This window comes from Erithacus rubecula (genome assembly GCF_903797595.1).
Source record: "Erithacus rubecula genome assembly, chromosome: 11".
NCBI classification, from domain to species: domain Eukaryota; kingdom Metazoa; phylum Chordata; class Aves; order Passeriformes; family Muscicapidae; genus Erithacus; species Erithacus rubecula.
The window spans coordinates 15758500-15774118 of NC_136663.1; the positions used below are offsets into that span (position 1 = coordinate 15758500).

General features: G+C 40.8%; 1 protein-coding gene across 2 annotated transcripts in view; it reads right to left on the reverse strand.

The window, feature by feature from the left end:
• Positions 1-15619, reverse strand: part of NYAP2 (neuronal tyrosine-phosphorylated phosphoinositide-3-kinase adaptor 2) — a 137091-nt gene that overhangs the window by 62045 nt on the left and 59427 nt on the right. For both annotated transcript variants that reach the window (XM_079315068.1, XM_079315069.1), the window contains exon 4: positions 5783-6081. In XM_079315068.1, the coding sequence (XP_079171194.1) occupies positions 5783-6081 (299 nt within the window). The remainder of the gene's footprint in view (positions 1-5782; positions 6082-15619) is intronic.

The window sequence follows — 15619 nt, forward strand, 5'->3', positions numbered from 1 at the left end:
CCAGCAGTTTGGACCTGGGGTTGTGACCAGGCTTATAAATTCTCCTGAGCCCTGGAGCACTGGGGCTCTGCACTGAGTGTGCAGAAAAGCCCACATGCTCACAGCAGGAGTCACAAATGTTTAGCAGAGCTTGCTGGCCTCAGCTGAGGGCAGGCAGCTCCTCCTGGACTAGCTGCATTTGCAGTTAATCTGGTAAATCAGCAAAATACTCCCTGAACTCACATTACTGAGGTTATTCCATTATCAGGAACATCACAGCTTCTATCACCCTTGAGAGCAGAACAATAGCTGTACTGCAGGGGAGCTGCACATTTAATTTTGGGCTTTTTTAGCCTAGTTGCAGCAAATGAGCAACATCCTATCATGAAAAGAGCGAGGAGGAATATATAAAGCAGCTTTGTTAAATTAAGAAGAATTTAAAAAAAGTCACTAAGTACACAGGATAGACTAGAAGAACACAGCTAAAGTACCAACTGCCAAGTCCTGGGCATTGTGTGATTCCCAAGTGGGTAACAAAGCTTCGTGTCTTTTACCACTGCCTGGTCTATTTTCTGTTCAATGCTTGCAGCTTCCATTAACATTAATGAGTATGCATATGTGCCTTGAGGGTAAGAACATATTCCCTCTGTGGCTTCAGAACTTGTTTATAAATCCCTCCAAAAATCACATTGCGTTCATTGCTCTGCAGAGAAAGCTATTATAACAGCTATAAGAACTGCTATATTGGTTCCCTCTTTTCCCCTTGCCTTGCTTATCTGAAGGATGAGGAAACAGACCTGGAAAGATGAAGGGCTGAAGGAGGTGATGCAGGGAAGTAAACCAGCTCTGGAAGCTGCAATCTGAAAACTGATTTGCTGCAGGGAGGGGCAAACCGAAGTCTTGGCAAAAGCAGAGAAAACCAAATCCCAAAGCACTGAAAAATTACTCCCACCACCAACACCCCAAAAAGCAAAGTCTTTTCAAATTCTCTAGGTTATTAAATACTAGAGAACAGACCAAAATCTTTGCCATGTCCTACCTGCTTCAATGCAGGTCAGTGGGAACAAGCTGCTGGGCAGAGTCCCAATGGTCAGGCCAGTGCTGCCCTCCACCCTTCTGATCCCTGGGGCAGCAAGGGGGCTGTGAGGGGAAGGGCTGAGCAAAGGGAAAGACATGTCAGGGTTCCATTAGGAGTTGCATGGCTCTAACGTTGATGAATGCACCATATGCATCCCCATGCCGCCTGGACACACAGGGCACACCCTTCTCTGGAGTCAGGCATGTTAGTTGAAAGCCAACTCCACCTCTTCTGCTGACAACAAGGTCTGTGATTTCTGACTTTTCTGGCTTTGACTTTTCCCTTCATGAGAGCCTGCCCTTCTCCTGATGTGCACAGATTCAAGTTAAGCTCTCTCGAGCCTCACAGGCTGCAAGGGACACAGTGCAGCAGACAAACAATTATGGGTAAGACAGCACTGAGATCAAGAATCAGATTACGGTGTGTGAAGGAATATGCATTGCTCTACACACGGCTCAATACCAGCTCACATTATACTTATATAGCTAATGTGCAGCTTCCCACAGGGAAAAGGGCTGTGCTCAAAACACAGTGCAGGCTGTGGAAAGAGGAAAATGAGCTGTAAAATACACAGTGCACAGTTGGCAAGCACTGAGGCCTCTCAGGTACAATGACCCACTGCAGCCCAAACTGAGCACATGGCTGAGGAGCCCGTGTCCTGGGAGGATGCCCTGGAGCTGGAGCTCAGGGGGCAGCACACCCTGTGCTGCTTGGCCATGCTGCCCTTCCTGTCCCCAGGCCCACATCCCCCACTGCAGCAGCACCAGAGGCCAAGTGACAATGGCCCTTGCTGCAAGGGAGCTCATTGCAAGAGCCACGGCACAAGCCTGGTGCTCACTGCACAACAGGATGCTGCTCGCCAGCCCTGCCTCCCCACTCCTCTGCCACAGCTCATCATGGGCTGTGCCTCCAAAACACGACCCTGAAACACTGCACTGAGCTGTGTCAGCGCTGGGCCCCATGGCAGCAGGAGGCCAAGCACACAGCCCAGAGCAGGAGCATCTGAAACTGCCCACAGGTCAACCCACCAGAACTCATCTGTCAGTCCCTTTAGACTTGTTAGGTCTGAGTAGGGCTCATTAATGATATTCTTCCTTTGGTAGGCATGGATGAAAAGATCTGGGAATAAGATCTGGCTATAAGGAAGGAAATGTCATGGTTATCACAGAGGACACCATTTCAAAGTTCAGGTTAAATACATTATTCACTCAGGTAGAAAATAAAAGGAAACCAGCTCTGTGCAAAACCAGCAAAAGTGCTACATACCTTTAATCCAAACTCTGCTTAATGAGAGTAGCAAAAGTTCAAATTTACAATGAAGAGCCACCAGTCTAGCTCACAGAAAACTAGATTTATGAGAGAGACCAGCTGGACTGCAAGCTCAGTTACAGTTCCTGTAATTGCTTTTCTCCTGAGAAAAATTTTCCTTACAGGCTGCCCACCTTTAGAAATTGCTGAGCTCACTGCAAGGGCTTAGAAGGCAGCAGAAAGAGGGATATCTTCTTTCCCAAGACACTTGGAAGGAAAACACTAAGCAAATTGAGAGGGTTCAAGAGGTGGGTGAAGTGCAAGTATTTTCTCACATCAGAGTAATTTTCCTTTGGCTTATTTTGAAAACTCTACTCTGAGATTTAACTGGTGTCTATGTGCACATGTTTGTATATATGCAAGTATATAGAACCTGCTTTTTCACTACATGTGTATACTATGCAGACATTAATCAAATTTTAATAAAATTTTATAATTAAATTATATATTTAATGAGTATTTCTTTATATAATGTAGTACTCGACATTACTAAGCAGAATTTTAACAAAAAATTAACTTTCAAAATGCAGTTCACTCCTCTTTTTTATTTGCACTGCAGCAGATCTGTAGACATGCAGTGATCATATCAAAAAAACACTGCTTGAGGCTGGTAACATCAACCAATTATACTGTTTTATTACTTCCTTTTTCTGTGAGATCAGGCACTGAAAACAAATCAATTAATTACACTCCTGCACTTTCTCAATAAAGAGCCTTTCAGGATCAAGATTAGATATGCCTTCTATGCTGAAATGTTATTTTAAATTACCCTTTCCAGAACACTTCTCACTTCCAATGTGTGATGCATGGGGCACAGCTCCATTTGTTTGCTGTTCCTACCAGAGTTTGAAAACTCTGAAGAAAAGACAACCCACATTTTTAAAAAAACTCTTTCTAGAAATCTGTCACGGAGGAGAAATGCTTTGGGTGGAAGGCGTTCAGTGGGTGCATATGAGAGGCAGCCAGAAGAGTGAAAAATGGAATATTAAAGCACAAGAAGGACACAAACTGTGGAAACATGGCAACAAAGCTGAAGTCAAGTTAAGGAGAATGACGCCTTTAGGCTGGAGAGGGCTCTTTCAGGCAGAGCCAAGGTAGGCTGGGGTGAACAAAATAAACCCAAGTGTTGCCATGTTGCTGAGGGCACAGGGACAGGGCCAATATGGGTCACTGCAACCTAAGGGAAGATTCTACACTCCCACAAAGATGGAAGCCAGAGCACTTATAGGAAAAGTGCACAGAACCAGTGTGGGTGTTACTGTTGCTATTTGTGCTTCAGGAGGAAAAGGTCCTGCAAACTCAAGACCAAATTTCTTCTGCCCCGTCTGCAGTAAAGTCATACATAATCAAACCAATCTAATGTTATGGCAGATATTATGATGGGATAGATTCAATATTTTGATTTAACCATGATCGTAAAGACTATCAAAGTTATTATCAGTTACTGCTTTTGAGTCTATAAACCAGATCACTATCAAAAAGTAAAAAGTAAACATGTTTAATAAAAAGGAGTGATGAGACTGTCCCTGGTTGTCTAGAAAATGTAGCATATTCCTTTTCAAAGTACCCACAGGGTTAGACAATAGACATTATAGTGTGAATTATTCTGCACAGCCATAAAATAATTGAGCTGGGAACAATTTTGTGACAGCTTATTTGCAGAGATTCTATGGTAGTTGATGAAAAAACAATAGGGGTTTTCATCATTATTTTCCATAGTTCCTGGAAAAGGCTGTAGTCATTCAGCCTGCAATACCACAAGTGCATGCAAATCTGTGAGACACATGTACATACAAATATTTGGGTACAATATAGACAACAGTGACTGAAAGTTAAACCTGCCTGTTCTTGGACCTGAGCTTTCAAAGACATCCAAAAGAAAACATGAATATTGTATCCTATGGAATTTCTCACCTGAAATTAGGAAGAGGCAGACTTAGAATATCTTGAATTCAAAGCTACTAGAATGAGAACTGCTACATAGGTAAAAGCATAACTAATGGCCCACAAAAAAAAACCAAGACTAGTAGAATCAGGGCTTCACAGAATTCTCTGAGCAAAATTTCAGATACTAAATTTGCTGGGAATTAATTTTAGAGCAACAGTCATAATTTCATATTCAGTGACAAAGCTTGTCTAGTATTTCTATCAATCAATACTGCAGGTAATGAACCTTGACTTCCATCTGTTCTGCTCATCTTTAGAGGTTCTCATCAATGTATGACAATAGCTTTTATATAAACATTCCTATATTAGCCAGATTACTGTGAAAATTCATCACAACAAATGTTACCTTGACGCACACAGGTGATAGCAAAGCTTCTCCCAGTGAGAACAAAACATCTTAGAAATCCAGTCTGTTCATCTAAACACCATATTGTACCAGCCTTGAGTATATCTATGTTAAAAAATTGACTGCTCCCTTTAAAAAAACCCCAAACCAAACAAAAAGCCCCAATGATATGATCTTTCTATGTATTGAAATCAGGGGGTGATAGCATGAATGTAGCCAACAAGCATTTCTGGCCACAACAGCAAGCAAAGGGATACACACAAGGAGGACAATGTGCTGCATAGGATGTCAAAACTGATCCGTAGCACAGCAGTGGGAGACACCAGCACTAATCAAACCATTTGTCCTTATGAGTTCCTTCCTACACTTCACACTGTGAAGCAGAGTCATCCTGATCTCTCCTGAGAGAGAGTACAGCTGGTCCTACTGCTGCACAGAATGTATTTACAGTATGGAATAAAGGAAGGAGATGCTCCCTACAGCGTCAACTCATCTTTAGCAGTGCACAGTAAGGAAGCAATATCCTTACTAAAACTATTTGTTCATTCTCTTTTGAATGCTGCACTGGCTGAAATGTAACTGGGAGGAACGGGAAGAGAAAATCTAGACTCAGACACAAACAGAAGCTTTGGACAATCCATTATATCATCCTGGCTAAAATTTTTACTGTTGGATGATATTTTCTTGCTGTGGAGTTTCAGGGCCATGGAGTATTCTTTTTATTTCTGTTTTTCACTCCTTTTTTGAGGAGAACCCTTTCCAGAGCTGTGGTTTGCACCATGCTAATGATACGGTCACTGGTCCTTGACTGGTGGGCAGATAACACTGGCCTACATTCCAGCTGACAGCAATCTCTTCTCCCCTTCACTTTGAATAAATTCAACTCATTCTCCAGTATACATCCAGACCGTGTAAGTGGTGCAGTTCTGTGACAAATGCTAAAGGCAAAACTACCCAGAACAGTTGGATAGTTGGTCCAACATTTAGACATGAGTGGTCTAGGATACCTGTGTTGGCACTGTTACACAAATTGGGAAACATACAAGCAATTCTTAAATGCCACAGGATAATCTTAAGACTGGCTCACCAACCCCATTTTTTTCCCAAAGAATTACAGTGTTTACCTTCAGTCCTGTCTGGCAGTTTCCCACTTTTGCTAGTTGTTCCAGTGTTGACTGTTTCAGACGAGGTGCTCAGTTTGGTGTTGGGGTCTCGTTTGGGTTTTGGAGGCGGCTGCTTTCGAGAGCTGCTGCTCTCATCATCAGTTCCTCCAACTGAGTGAAGAGACTGGGATCTGACAGTGAAGCCACTGGAGCAGGGGTGTGGCAGTCTGTCCTGAGGAGCAGGCATTGTCATAAATCCCATGCGGAAATGTTTCCCCACGTAGCTGCCTTCATTTCCTCTTGCTACTTCTCCACCTATGCTGTAAGAGAAAATACAAATATAAGTAAAAGGTGTTCCTTTGCCTGAACTGTACCTGGAACCAGGGTCTCAGTTCTGCCTGTGACAAGCAGATCACATTTTTGAATTTGAAAACAAGCAATACTCTTCTCTGAAAAGAAGATGACTGCTAGAAAAGTCTATTTTTCAATTTAAGCTGCCAACAACTGAGACATAGATACACTGCTATGCACTCAGAATTTTACAAGAAGAAATCAAGAAAAGCTTTTGTCAGGTTTCATAGTATTGTAGCTAGAAATTTTCTACAGAACAAATTTCAAGCATTGAAAGTCAGAACTGAGTTTTCAGGAAAACAGGAGACTGTGAATAGGGAAAAGAATAACACATTAGAAATACAACATGGTGTATTGATCCACACTCCTTGACACTCATATTTGACTACAGATGCTCATGTAGCTTGGGAAACAAGGCTCATGGCATCCAATCAATCTTTTCCCTTGAGACTAAAGGGTGGTAAAGAAGAAATGTTCTAAAAATTACTTGGATATAGGAAACTCAACATTACATCAAATCGACATAAATCTGCAACACAAGCAGCTTCAGACTAGTAAATTACAAGTGTAGGAGATGAAAAGCCCATGGACTGTGGGACACCAGGAAGAAAATAACCTCAAGCCATTCAGAAACACAGGTAAAGAAGGAGGAAAATTCAGTTGAAACAAGTGCTACCATACCAAATACTGCATTTTCCTGTGGGTGGCATGACTGAGAATTTGATATTATTCCTGCTCTTACTGGTGTTTATACTGCAAACCACCAGCACATTTCAATTCAGGAAAGTCAGTGACTACACAAGGAAACTCAGCAGCACACACAGGTCAACGTGGGCCTCTGCAAGGAGGTTTGAAATGGTATCACTGTAGGCACATAGAAATGTCAGTACAAGAACTGTGAAGTATCAGAAAGCTCTAATTAGCTCCTGTTTTCCCTTCACACAGAGAGAAGTTCTAAACTTCTCTGAAAGTTTCTTACTTGATGTTGCCTTGGGCTGGTGCAGTTAATTTGGTGCTGGAACATATTTTCCTTTTTAAAAGATAAGAACATTTCTCAGAAGTGTGAAGAGTAAGCAAGGTCATCTAATTTCCTGATATTGTCCTCATCTTCACTGTAGGTAGAACACAAATTGTATCTAACTGTCCTAAAAGCATCAGACTGGCAATGAGCAATATACAGCTTTGTGCATGATAAGGAAGAATCTTGTTTGCTTATTACTCTCCCTCTTTTTTTATTCCATTTCCTCTCCAAGTGGAGATGTCCAGTTGACAGCAGAACAAGTCTAACTGACCAAGTGACACTTTCCAGGGGCACTGACACCTACCCACATATGTAAATGTGTGCACACAGCCATGCCACACGTATGCACACATTGGTCCATGCTAATAACCAAGTTGTTACTAAATCCTAATTGGCATCAATTCCAAAGGGATTTGCGGCCAGAAAGATCAAAAGGTAGAACTTATTAATTTGAATATTTCTAAAAAAACCTGTAGCTAGTTTGAATGATTAACTATGCCTCTACTAATCTTTAATAAATTGTTCTGAAAATCATATAATCCTTTGACACTGGACTACAGAAAGAGCCTGTCATATTATTTAAAGAAGATTACTATCCAAACATGCTGAAGAATGCAGGTGGGGAGTCTGATTCCTTCCTTAAGTCCATTGGATAATCACGTTTAGCAAAGAAAATTTCAGTTTGCCATGTCTCCAATGTTGCAATTCTTAACAGTTTACACTATTTAATTACTGCATTTACTTCACTGCTGCGTGAAGATGTTTGAACATTCACTATAAGCCAGGTTCTTTTCCAGACAGACTTGCACAAATCCCTCTGAGGTGATATATTTCACCCTTGTCTTAAGAATACACAGAACTACATTTTTTATGAAACATGGGAGGTTTTTTTTTGCCAAAGTGCTGCATCTTTTATTCCAGAAATTAAAACTTACAAAAAGTATTCCTGGTATCTAAATGCACTGTCTTATTAAACAATTAAATGAAATATTTCCTTTTGTTCCCCACCTTATTTTTTTCATTCTTTACTGAATTTCAACATAGATTAAACCCTCACCTGCTTCCTACACTTTCTGCAGAACAAAGAGCCTATAGCCAGGTCAGAGAGAGGTTGTGGGTACAGATGAGAACAGAACTTGCTGCTGTTCAGCATCACAGCTGGTCTTGCTTTCCTACATCCTCTACTCAGCTACCAGGTAAAAACAGCAGGGCACCATTCTCCCATTTTTGGCCACATTTAGAAGAGGATCCATTTGTCTTTGAATGTAGGAGCAAATGCTCAGCTGCTGATGTAAACCACAAGCTGAAGAAGACTAGCCTCTAATCTTTGGAACTGCCCTGGTCATTGGCCAGGATCACAAAAGGCTTAGGCTTGTTCCTAACTGCAGTAGCAATTCCCAGTGTGGGGCAGTGGGTGTTTCCCAGCTGAGTCTGACCAGTTCACACCAGCACAGCACACAGGGGGTGCCAATGCAGACCCAAATCCCTGGTGTGTGAAGAGAAAGGAATAACTCCAGACTCACACCCAGAGCACAAGTTCAAAAGCAGGATGGCAGATGTCAAACATGGCAGCCCCTGCCCTCAGGCAGCAGCATCCTGAAGGTCCATTTGGACTTGTGCAATGCCCACTCTTGCTGTTACATCATGAACCCAGACAGAATGAAAGGATTTATTTATATACTCCTCCTGCTCACAGCCATAGGAATTGGCTGGGGCTAGCATGTGTCCCACTACAGCACAACAGGCTGACAAAGATTTACACATAACTTATTGTGCATCAATGACTACAGAGACAGTGAGAGAGAAAGCAACTGTGTAGGTTTCACTCCATTATTTCTGACAGGTAAGACTCTGTGCTCCTCATTGTACTGATAATGAGTTCTATTTAATTTCAAAACTGTATTATGTGAGTTGCTGCAAGTATTACCTAGTTTATTAATATATATAGAAATGCAGATTTGGATTATTCCTCTGGAATTTTCAATTTGAACTTGGCCAGGATCAAATGTTTCTCTGACAAAGAATTATGTACAACATTAAACAACCATTAAAAACACAAGACATTTGTCTGCAAAGAGAGCCACGATTATATAACAACAAAATTAATCATATGATCACTCAAGTTAAACACATCAAAGCTGACTTTGCTGGAAATGCACTTCAGTGTTTGCCCAGTCTAGTGACTGATGCTGCCACGGGTGGAGAAAAGGACATTGCCAAGGTTGGTGTCATACACCTTTAAGAAGATTGTTGTAAGCCATCTGTCCTTACAGAAACACATCACAGACCTTCTCCAAACCAAGCTAATCAGGCCAATGCAGACCAAGTGCTACTGGGTTACAGGCTCCCTCCTTGGGTGCACTGAAAGGAAAGCAAGATCCCACCCCTCTCCCTCTTCCACACAGTGGTGGAATCAAATCATTACAACAAATGCCAATACAGTTGGATCTGTCTTAAAGCAGTAACAGCAGATTCCAGCTTTCATTTCTAAAATATGAACAAGAGATCTGGCTGATGGATCCAATGAGTCTCATTATATCTCCACACAGGCTTTCTCTGTCAGCTGAGTTTTTGAAGGTCAGAAGTGGGCTAGCATTAAACCACACTGGCCTTGCTGCTCCAACAGCAGTGTCAGCCTGCTGGCACATAGGCTTAGGTCATGGCAGTGCTGGACACCACAGCTCACTTCTGGTGCTCTGCCTGCCCTTCTCTACCAAGCAGATACTGGAGTATTGATGTAACTGCAGCACAGAATAATGGAAGAACATCTTTGAAGAACTACAGAAGAGAAAGTCTTTTATATGATTCATTTCATTACACATCACAAGAGTTAAAGTTACAGAGGAAGATTAAACATTAAAAATGAACACAGAAAGTACTTTAAATGCAAACAGTGTGAGGAAAGTCATTCCACCTTGCTTTGCCATGAGTCATAACACTCCTGTTGACTGTGAACATATTTTCAAGTTGCTAAGTCAGAAAACTAATACAAATAAATTTTCATCACTTTGATGAAAAATACATGGCAAATAGAAAGTATCCAGAGACCATCTGTATCAATCAGGGTGGTCTTTTTAGTTTGCATTGTTCTTATGTAACATTGCAAAGAACAAATTTAATTTGCTGTGCAGTTTCATTATTTGCCCAGACAGAAACTGAATTAATTCCTGGAAAAGAAATTAATAGTTGTATGAAAACTTTGGTTTTACTTGGTGTCACTGTTTAACTATAAACAAAATGGAATTTTAAATTCTTCAGCGCAGCTGTAAGGAGTAGGAATCTTGGACTGAGACCACAAAGTCAGAATACCCTGGAGATGTATTTTCTTCCCAGCCATCTATCTACTCTTGTTCTTGGTTTTCATGTAAAAATTCTCCTATCAGTTTAAATTTACGCTGAATTATTTTTATCCCTCAGGAATCAAGAACCACTTTGTAGTTCTCCTCATCTTTATATGGGTTCCTTTTTCCTTCTTGGGCTGCTTTACATGGATTTTCTGCTTTTTAAACACAAGTTCAAAAAGGGAGCTACACCTGATTATGAGATTTGACCTTCAAAGCAGGAGGAAGGTGGATGTGCTCTGCTGGGGATGTAGCATCTTTGAAGGTATTTTACCATTTCTTTGCTGTGATATTGCTGTGATACATTGCAGTCAGGGACCCCCTTAGAAGGTCATCATCCTTCTAAGTGTTGAAATTCCAGGTAGCCAAGAGAAACTGTTTCAAGAGCAGCTGCTTGCTCCTCTTGTTCTTGAAGAAGATTCATCACAGGTACTGGTTCATTTGCTGGCAGAAACTGAGCTGGGAGTCTGTAGGCTTCTCTGTGGAACTGGGGAGATCTATGAATTACAGGGCAAGTGAAGCACATGGATGGCCAGGCTCCTTCCCTCCAGGGAGCTGCAAGCCCACGCAGAGCTAACGCCCCATGACATGCTTCTAATGCACCAGGGAAGCCATCTGAGTCAGAGACAGAAGAAAAGTCACTAAAAATTAACTGATCATGTAGGAAGAATTTTCTGTAGAAATGACTAATCATCAGCAAAACAAAAGGAATAAAAATACCTAACTCAAGTATTTTATACAAGCTGGCTTGACTGTGCAAACAGTGATTTATCCCATAGTGTATTTATGTTTTCTGGGTTAAGAGAGTAGTTGCTGCTGGTTTAACTATTTCCTTGCTCTTACAGCAGTGAACATCCAGCTGCCCTGCTCATATCAAATGTTCTGCATATGAAGGGCTGAAATGGCTTTGAAATGTCTATTCCCCATCAGAATAAATTATACACACATATACTAAGGATGACACATTTTACTTTGTATCTGAGAAGCACTTTCAAGATTAGCATAAATTATATTTGTAAATTAGAGGTTGGATGCCAAAACAACAGAAGATATACTATTTTTATCCCCCTAAACGTGATTTCAACACACCATGAAATATAATACTGAAGAAATAAGGACAGGATCACAATCATGGATGCAGGAAGTACACTGTAGGTATGGTTTTACACAAATCTATACCATTTTTATCACAAAAATTAAACATGCACATTACACACATTTATCTCTATTTTTTTTAAATAACACTTTGGAGATCCCCCTTCTTATTTCCAAAGAACATACACACTTTTTTTTTACTGCATTACTTTTCTGAAATACTCCAAATGATTCACCATGATCTTAAATGAAGATCCAGAGGGTAATAGCACCATTCTTTTAGACACATGAGTAGTGACAAAGGTCAGATACAGAGCCATTTTATGCACCTGGAGGACTGCTTAAAATGAGCAGCCAATATGTCTATGCACATCAAACTTCTCCCTTCTACCATATGCCTCTGCTTTTGAGGAAGAAGATCAGGCACTGCTTAAGAAGTCAGGCCTCTCAGGATATACAGAATACATTAGTGCTACAAAATAAAATTTATTCTTTTATCCCACCTGTCAAACCCACAGGCCCAGGGTTTGATCCTGCAGACATGCAAAGGGCTGACAATCCTGCATTATTGCACCAAAACACCCAGGAAGCTTTGTGACAATTGCTCGTGCCTCATTAGTCTCTTTAAGCAACACCACTTGCAGATGTGTATCCACTGCCCATTTTGACACTGGGTTATTTCTTAAGTCCTTTGTGCTCCTCTTTAGAGTCTGCCATCCCCAACAGGAGTTACAGAAGATTCTCCAGAAGAAAGTTAACTGCCACACCACATATTGTGGTTGCTCTGTAAGATTAACTGAGTCCTTGGGGAGCAACCAAAAGACAGCTGTAATCCCTCTGCAGTGCACAATAGATAATAAAAGCAAAACTAACCAAGATTGTCCACAGCAGATTTTCCATATGATGCCAGAAAATCTGGTTTCAAATGATGATCTGGTAGGCTCTGCAGTAAACTACTTTTATAATGCAAAATGTTGAAAATGCTAGCAAGAGTTGGAGTTTTGGGGGAAAGGGAAAAAACAAAAAGCAAAATCAAAAGAAACCCATAACACATTATGAGAAATGTTGATAAATTAAAAATTTTGTTCACTATTTTTATAACAAATCTAACATAAGCTAGACAGCTTGGAAAGACATAACTGAGGAGTAAGGGCCTTTCTGATCCATAGAGAACTCAACAAAACTGTGTTATGAGTCTGCACAGAAGTGCAGGTACCAGTTCTATTTTCCACTGGCATTGTTTCTATTTATAGCAGACTGTCTCTTAAACTAGGGACTAAGGATGCCTGCATTGGGCTGCACATCCACAAAGGCCTGATGCTGCTCTCCTCACAAAGACCAACTCTCACTGCTGTGTCTGGGGTACAGGGACTCCAGTGCTGCAGCCCCTTGTGTGCCTGGTGGCCAAGTGATGCACATGGGAACATCTGTGGGTTGTGAAGACACAACACTTAAGAAGCTGGAGTGAAAAGTGCTCTGCTGTTATCTGGATACAGTTATTTTTAATTTTGCATTGGGGGATGCACAGCTAAAAGCCAGCAAATGAAAGCTCATATGTTCAGAGTCACCTAGAATTAGACATGGAGCATATGCAATGTTTAAACTGAGTGCAAATGCATGTTCACATTAATGGAGTGGGGTTTTGCATCCTGTCAAAAACAGGTGGAGCTCGACCAAGGCTGTGTTTTTATCACATTCACTGGAAAACCACATGGCTCAGACTCCACTCTGCCTGAGCAACTGTGGCTAAGTAAATATTTCAATGAGATATGGGAATAAATTAACATACAAAATAATTCTTGGGCATTTCTGTAAGAAAATGTTTCTTCAGTTTTGACTCAAAGTCTCAATGGAAAAAAAGAAATCTGTACAGAGTAAAACCCCCTTTTTTGGATCAGATGCTGTGAAAAGTTAAAACCTGAAGAAATTAATGAAATGTGCTGAAACTCTAAGACAGAGACTTGTAAACCAAGAGCTCTGTGTGGGCTGTGGTGTTACACTGGGTCTAGCCTTTCCAAATTCAGGGTTATTTCAAACACTGATTGTACAGATGCTGTTCTCAGTCCCTCAAGCAAACATGACACTACTTTCTTTTATTTTTTTTTTTTTCTTCAAATCCAAGTTCAAATTGGATTGACAAGGAAATAATGGTTTTAAATAAATACTTCCTATGGTATCCAGTTCCAAAGAGAAAGGACTCTGAAAGTGCTCTTCAATTCTGACTGGCTGTGAACAGGAAGAGCAACATTCAGTTTGGAGGAAAACCCCTGATGAATTGCACTTCAGCACGATCCATAGCAAAACATACAGATAATTTTTTACACAGCTAGTGACCTGAAGGTCTAGTTGTTCACATTATTCTTCTGATAGTATTGTCATTCACAATTTGCAGTTCAAAATACAAAAAAGCTAAGTGAAATATTTAGTATAATACACCCAGAAAACAGGAAAGGAAAGCACTGCACAGATGTGTACATTGGTGTCCCTCCCTCCTTCCTCTCCAGACAGCCCCAATCTGCTAAATAAAGGTACATGAAATCCTGTGCATCAGTATCAACACTTCTTATGCTCAGAGCCTGGAGAGGATTTTTCACTAAGATACAAAGTTCTTGTGAAGATCTTCCTGCTTATGTCACTTTTCTATGTGTAACAAAGTGATCATTATTGCCACAACAGAATATTAATGTGCTTCACATCTAAGTTTAGAAATAATAATATAAAAAACTCTTTCCTTGTCTTGATGGATGTCAGTTTCTGAGCCAGGGCTGTCAGAAGCTACTTATTTGTGCATAGAAATAAATTTAAAAGGACATTTTATTTTCAGAAACACAGTCAATTTAATACTTTACATCAGAGCATGTGAAAAACAAGTGCAGTGGGCATATAGGTGGTCAGGACTAGTGATTTGAGTAAGGACACTGGAAAAGAACATCCAGCAAATATATGTTTTTCCCTACTCATGCACGTACCCAGCACAACCCTGAACCCTTTCCACACTGAGGTCTTCCAACACTTTCATTGCATCTCCATTCCCTTTGGAAATCAAGGTGAATTGTCCAAAGGCAAAGCACAGAAACACTTTTTTTCCTCTGTATCCATGCACAGATCTGATGGGCCAGACCCAGGAACTCCAGCAGTCTACTGAAAGGTCTTTATGCATACAGGAATTTAACACCAGAGACAACTGGCTACAGTAAAAGCTGCCAATAAACTTCCAAAGCTGCCAGAAACCAGCACATGCTGATTTTCATCACTCACAGAATTGCTTTTGCAAATGGGAATGATTAGATAATTTTGGGCACTGCTGTGTTGTGCTTTTTTTTTTTTTTTTTTTTTCCTGCAAGAGTAGCTTTTTGCCAAATTTCTGAGGAAAAACTATGTCCAACAAGGTCTAACAGTAAAAGGAAGATGGTACTTAAATACTCCTTTAGGGACATGTAGTTACATTGCCCAAAGGGTCATCACTACAACTCATGAAGCTGCAGTGAAATGGAATTTTGCTAAAGCAACAGCTTGTTTTCCAAGCTGTGAAAGTCTGTGTGAGGATTTGTTAGAGAGCTAAAACATTAAAACAAAGAGCAAACACCCTTGTAACCTGCATTTAATGGTGCAACGGTAAATTAAGTGAGGAATGTACCAGCTTAGTTCCCTGCATGAGAGGTGATCAGCTCTGTGCTGTTCACACTGAAAGTATGTAAATTCCTTTTATTCCTCAGCTATCTCTTCAGAGCTGCCATCTATTGAGTGTCACGTTTGAAGTGTCTCAGCTTGAAGAAATAATGCTGGGTGTGCACTGAGGTCGTGAGTTGTGGCAGCCAGGGTCACCCAAAGTCTGGACCTAGTTTTATGTAGAGATGATAAACCAAAAATAATGTTGCTTTCCTTTGCTCTAAGAATAATTGTTAAAATCTGAAAAGCTGCTGGTAATAAGTTGTAGTGCATGTACATTTCCAGGCTGCTTAAACCCCTTTGAAAAGTGCTCTATCTAGGAACAATAACCCTGATATAATATGAACTGGATTTCCCTCTCCCAAAGCTACATTGCAGGCA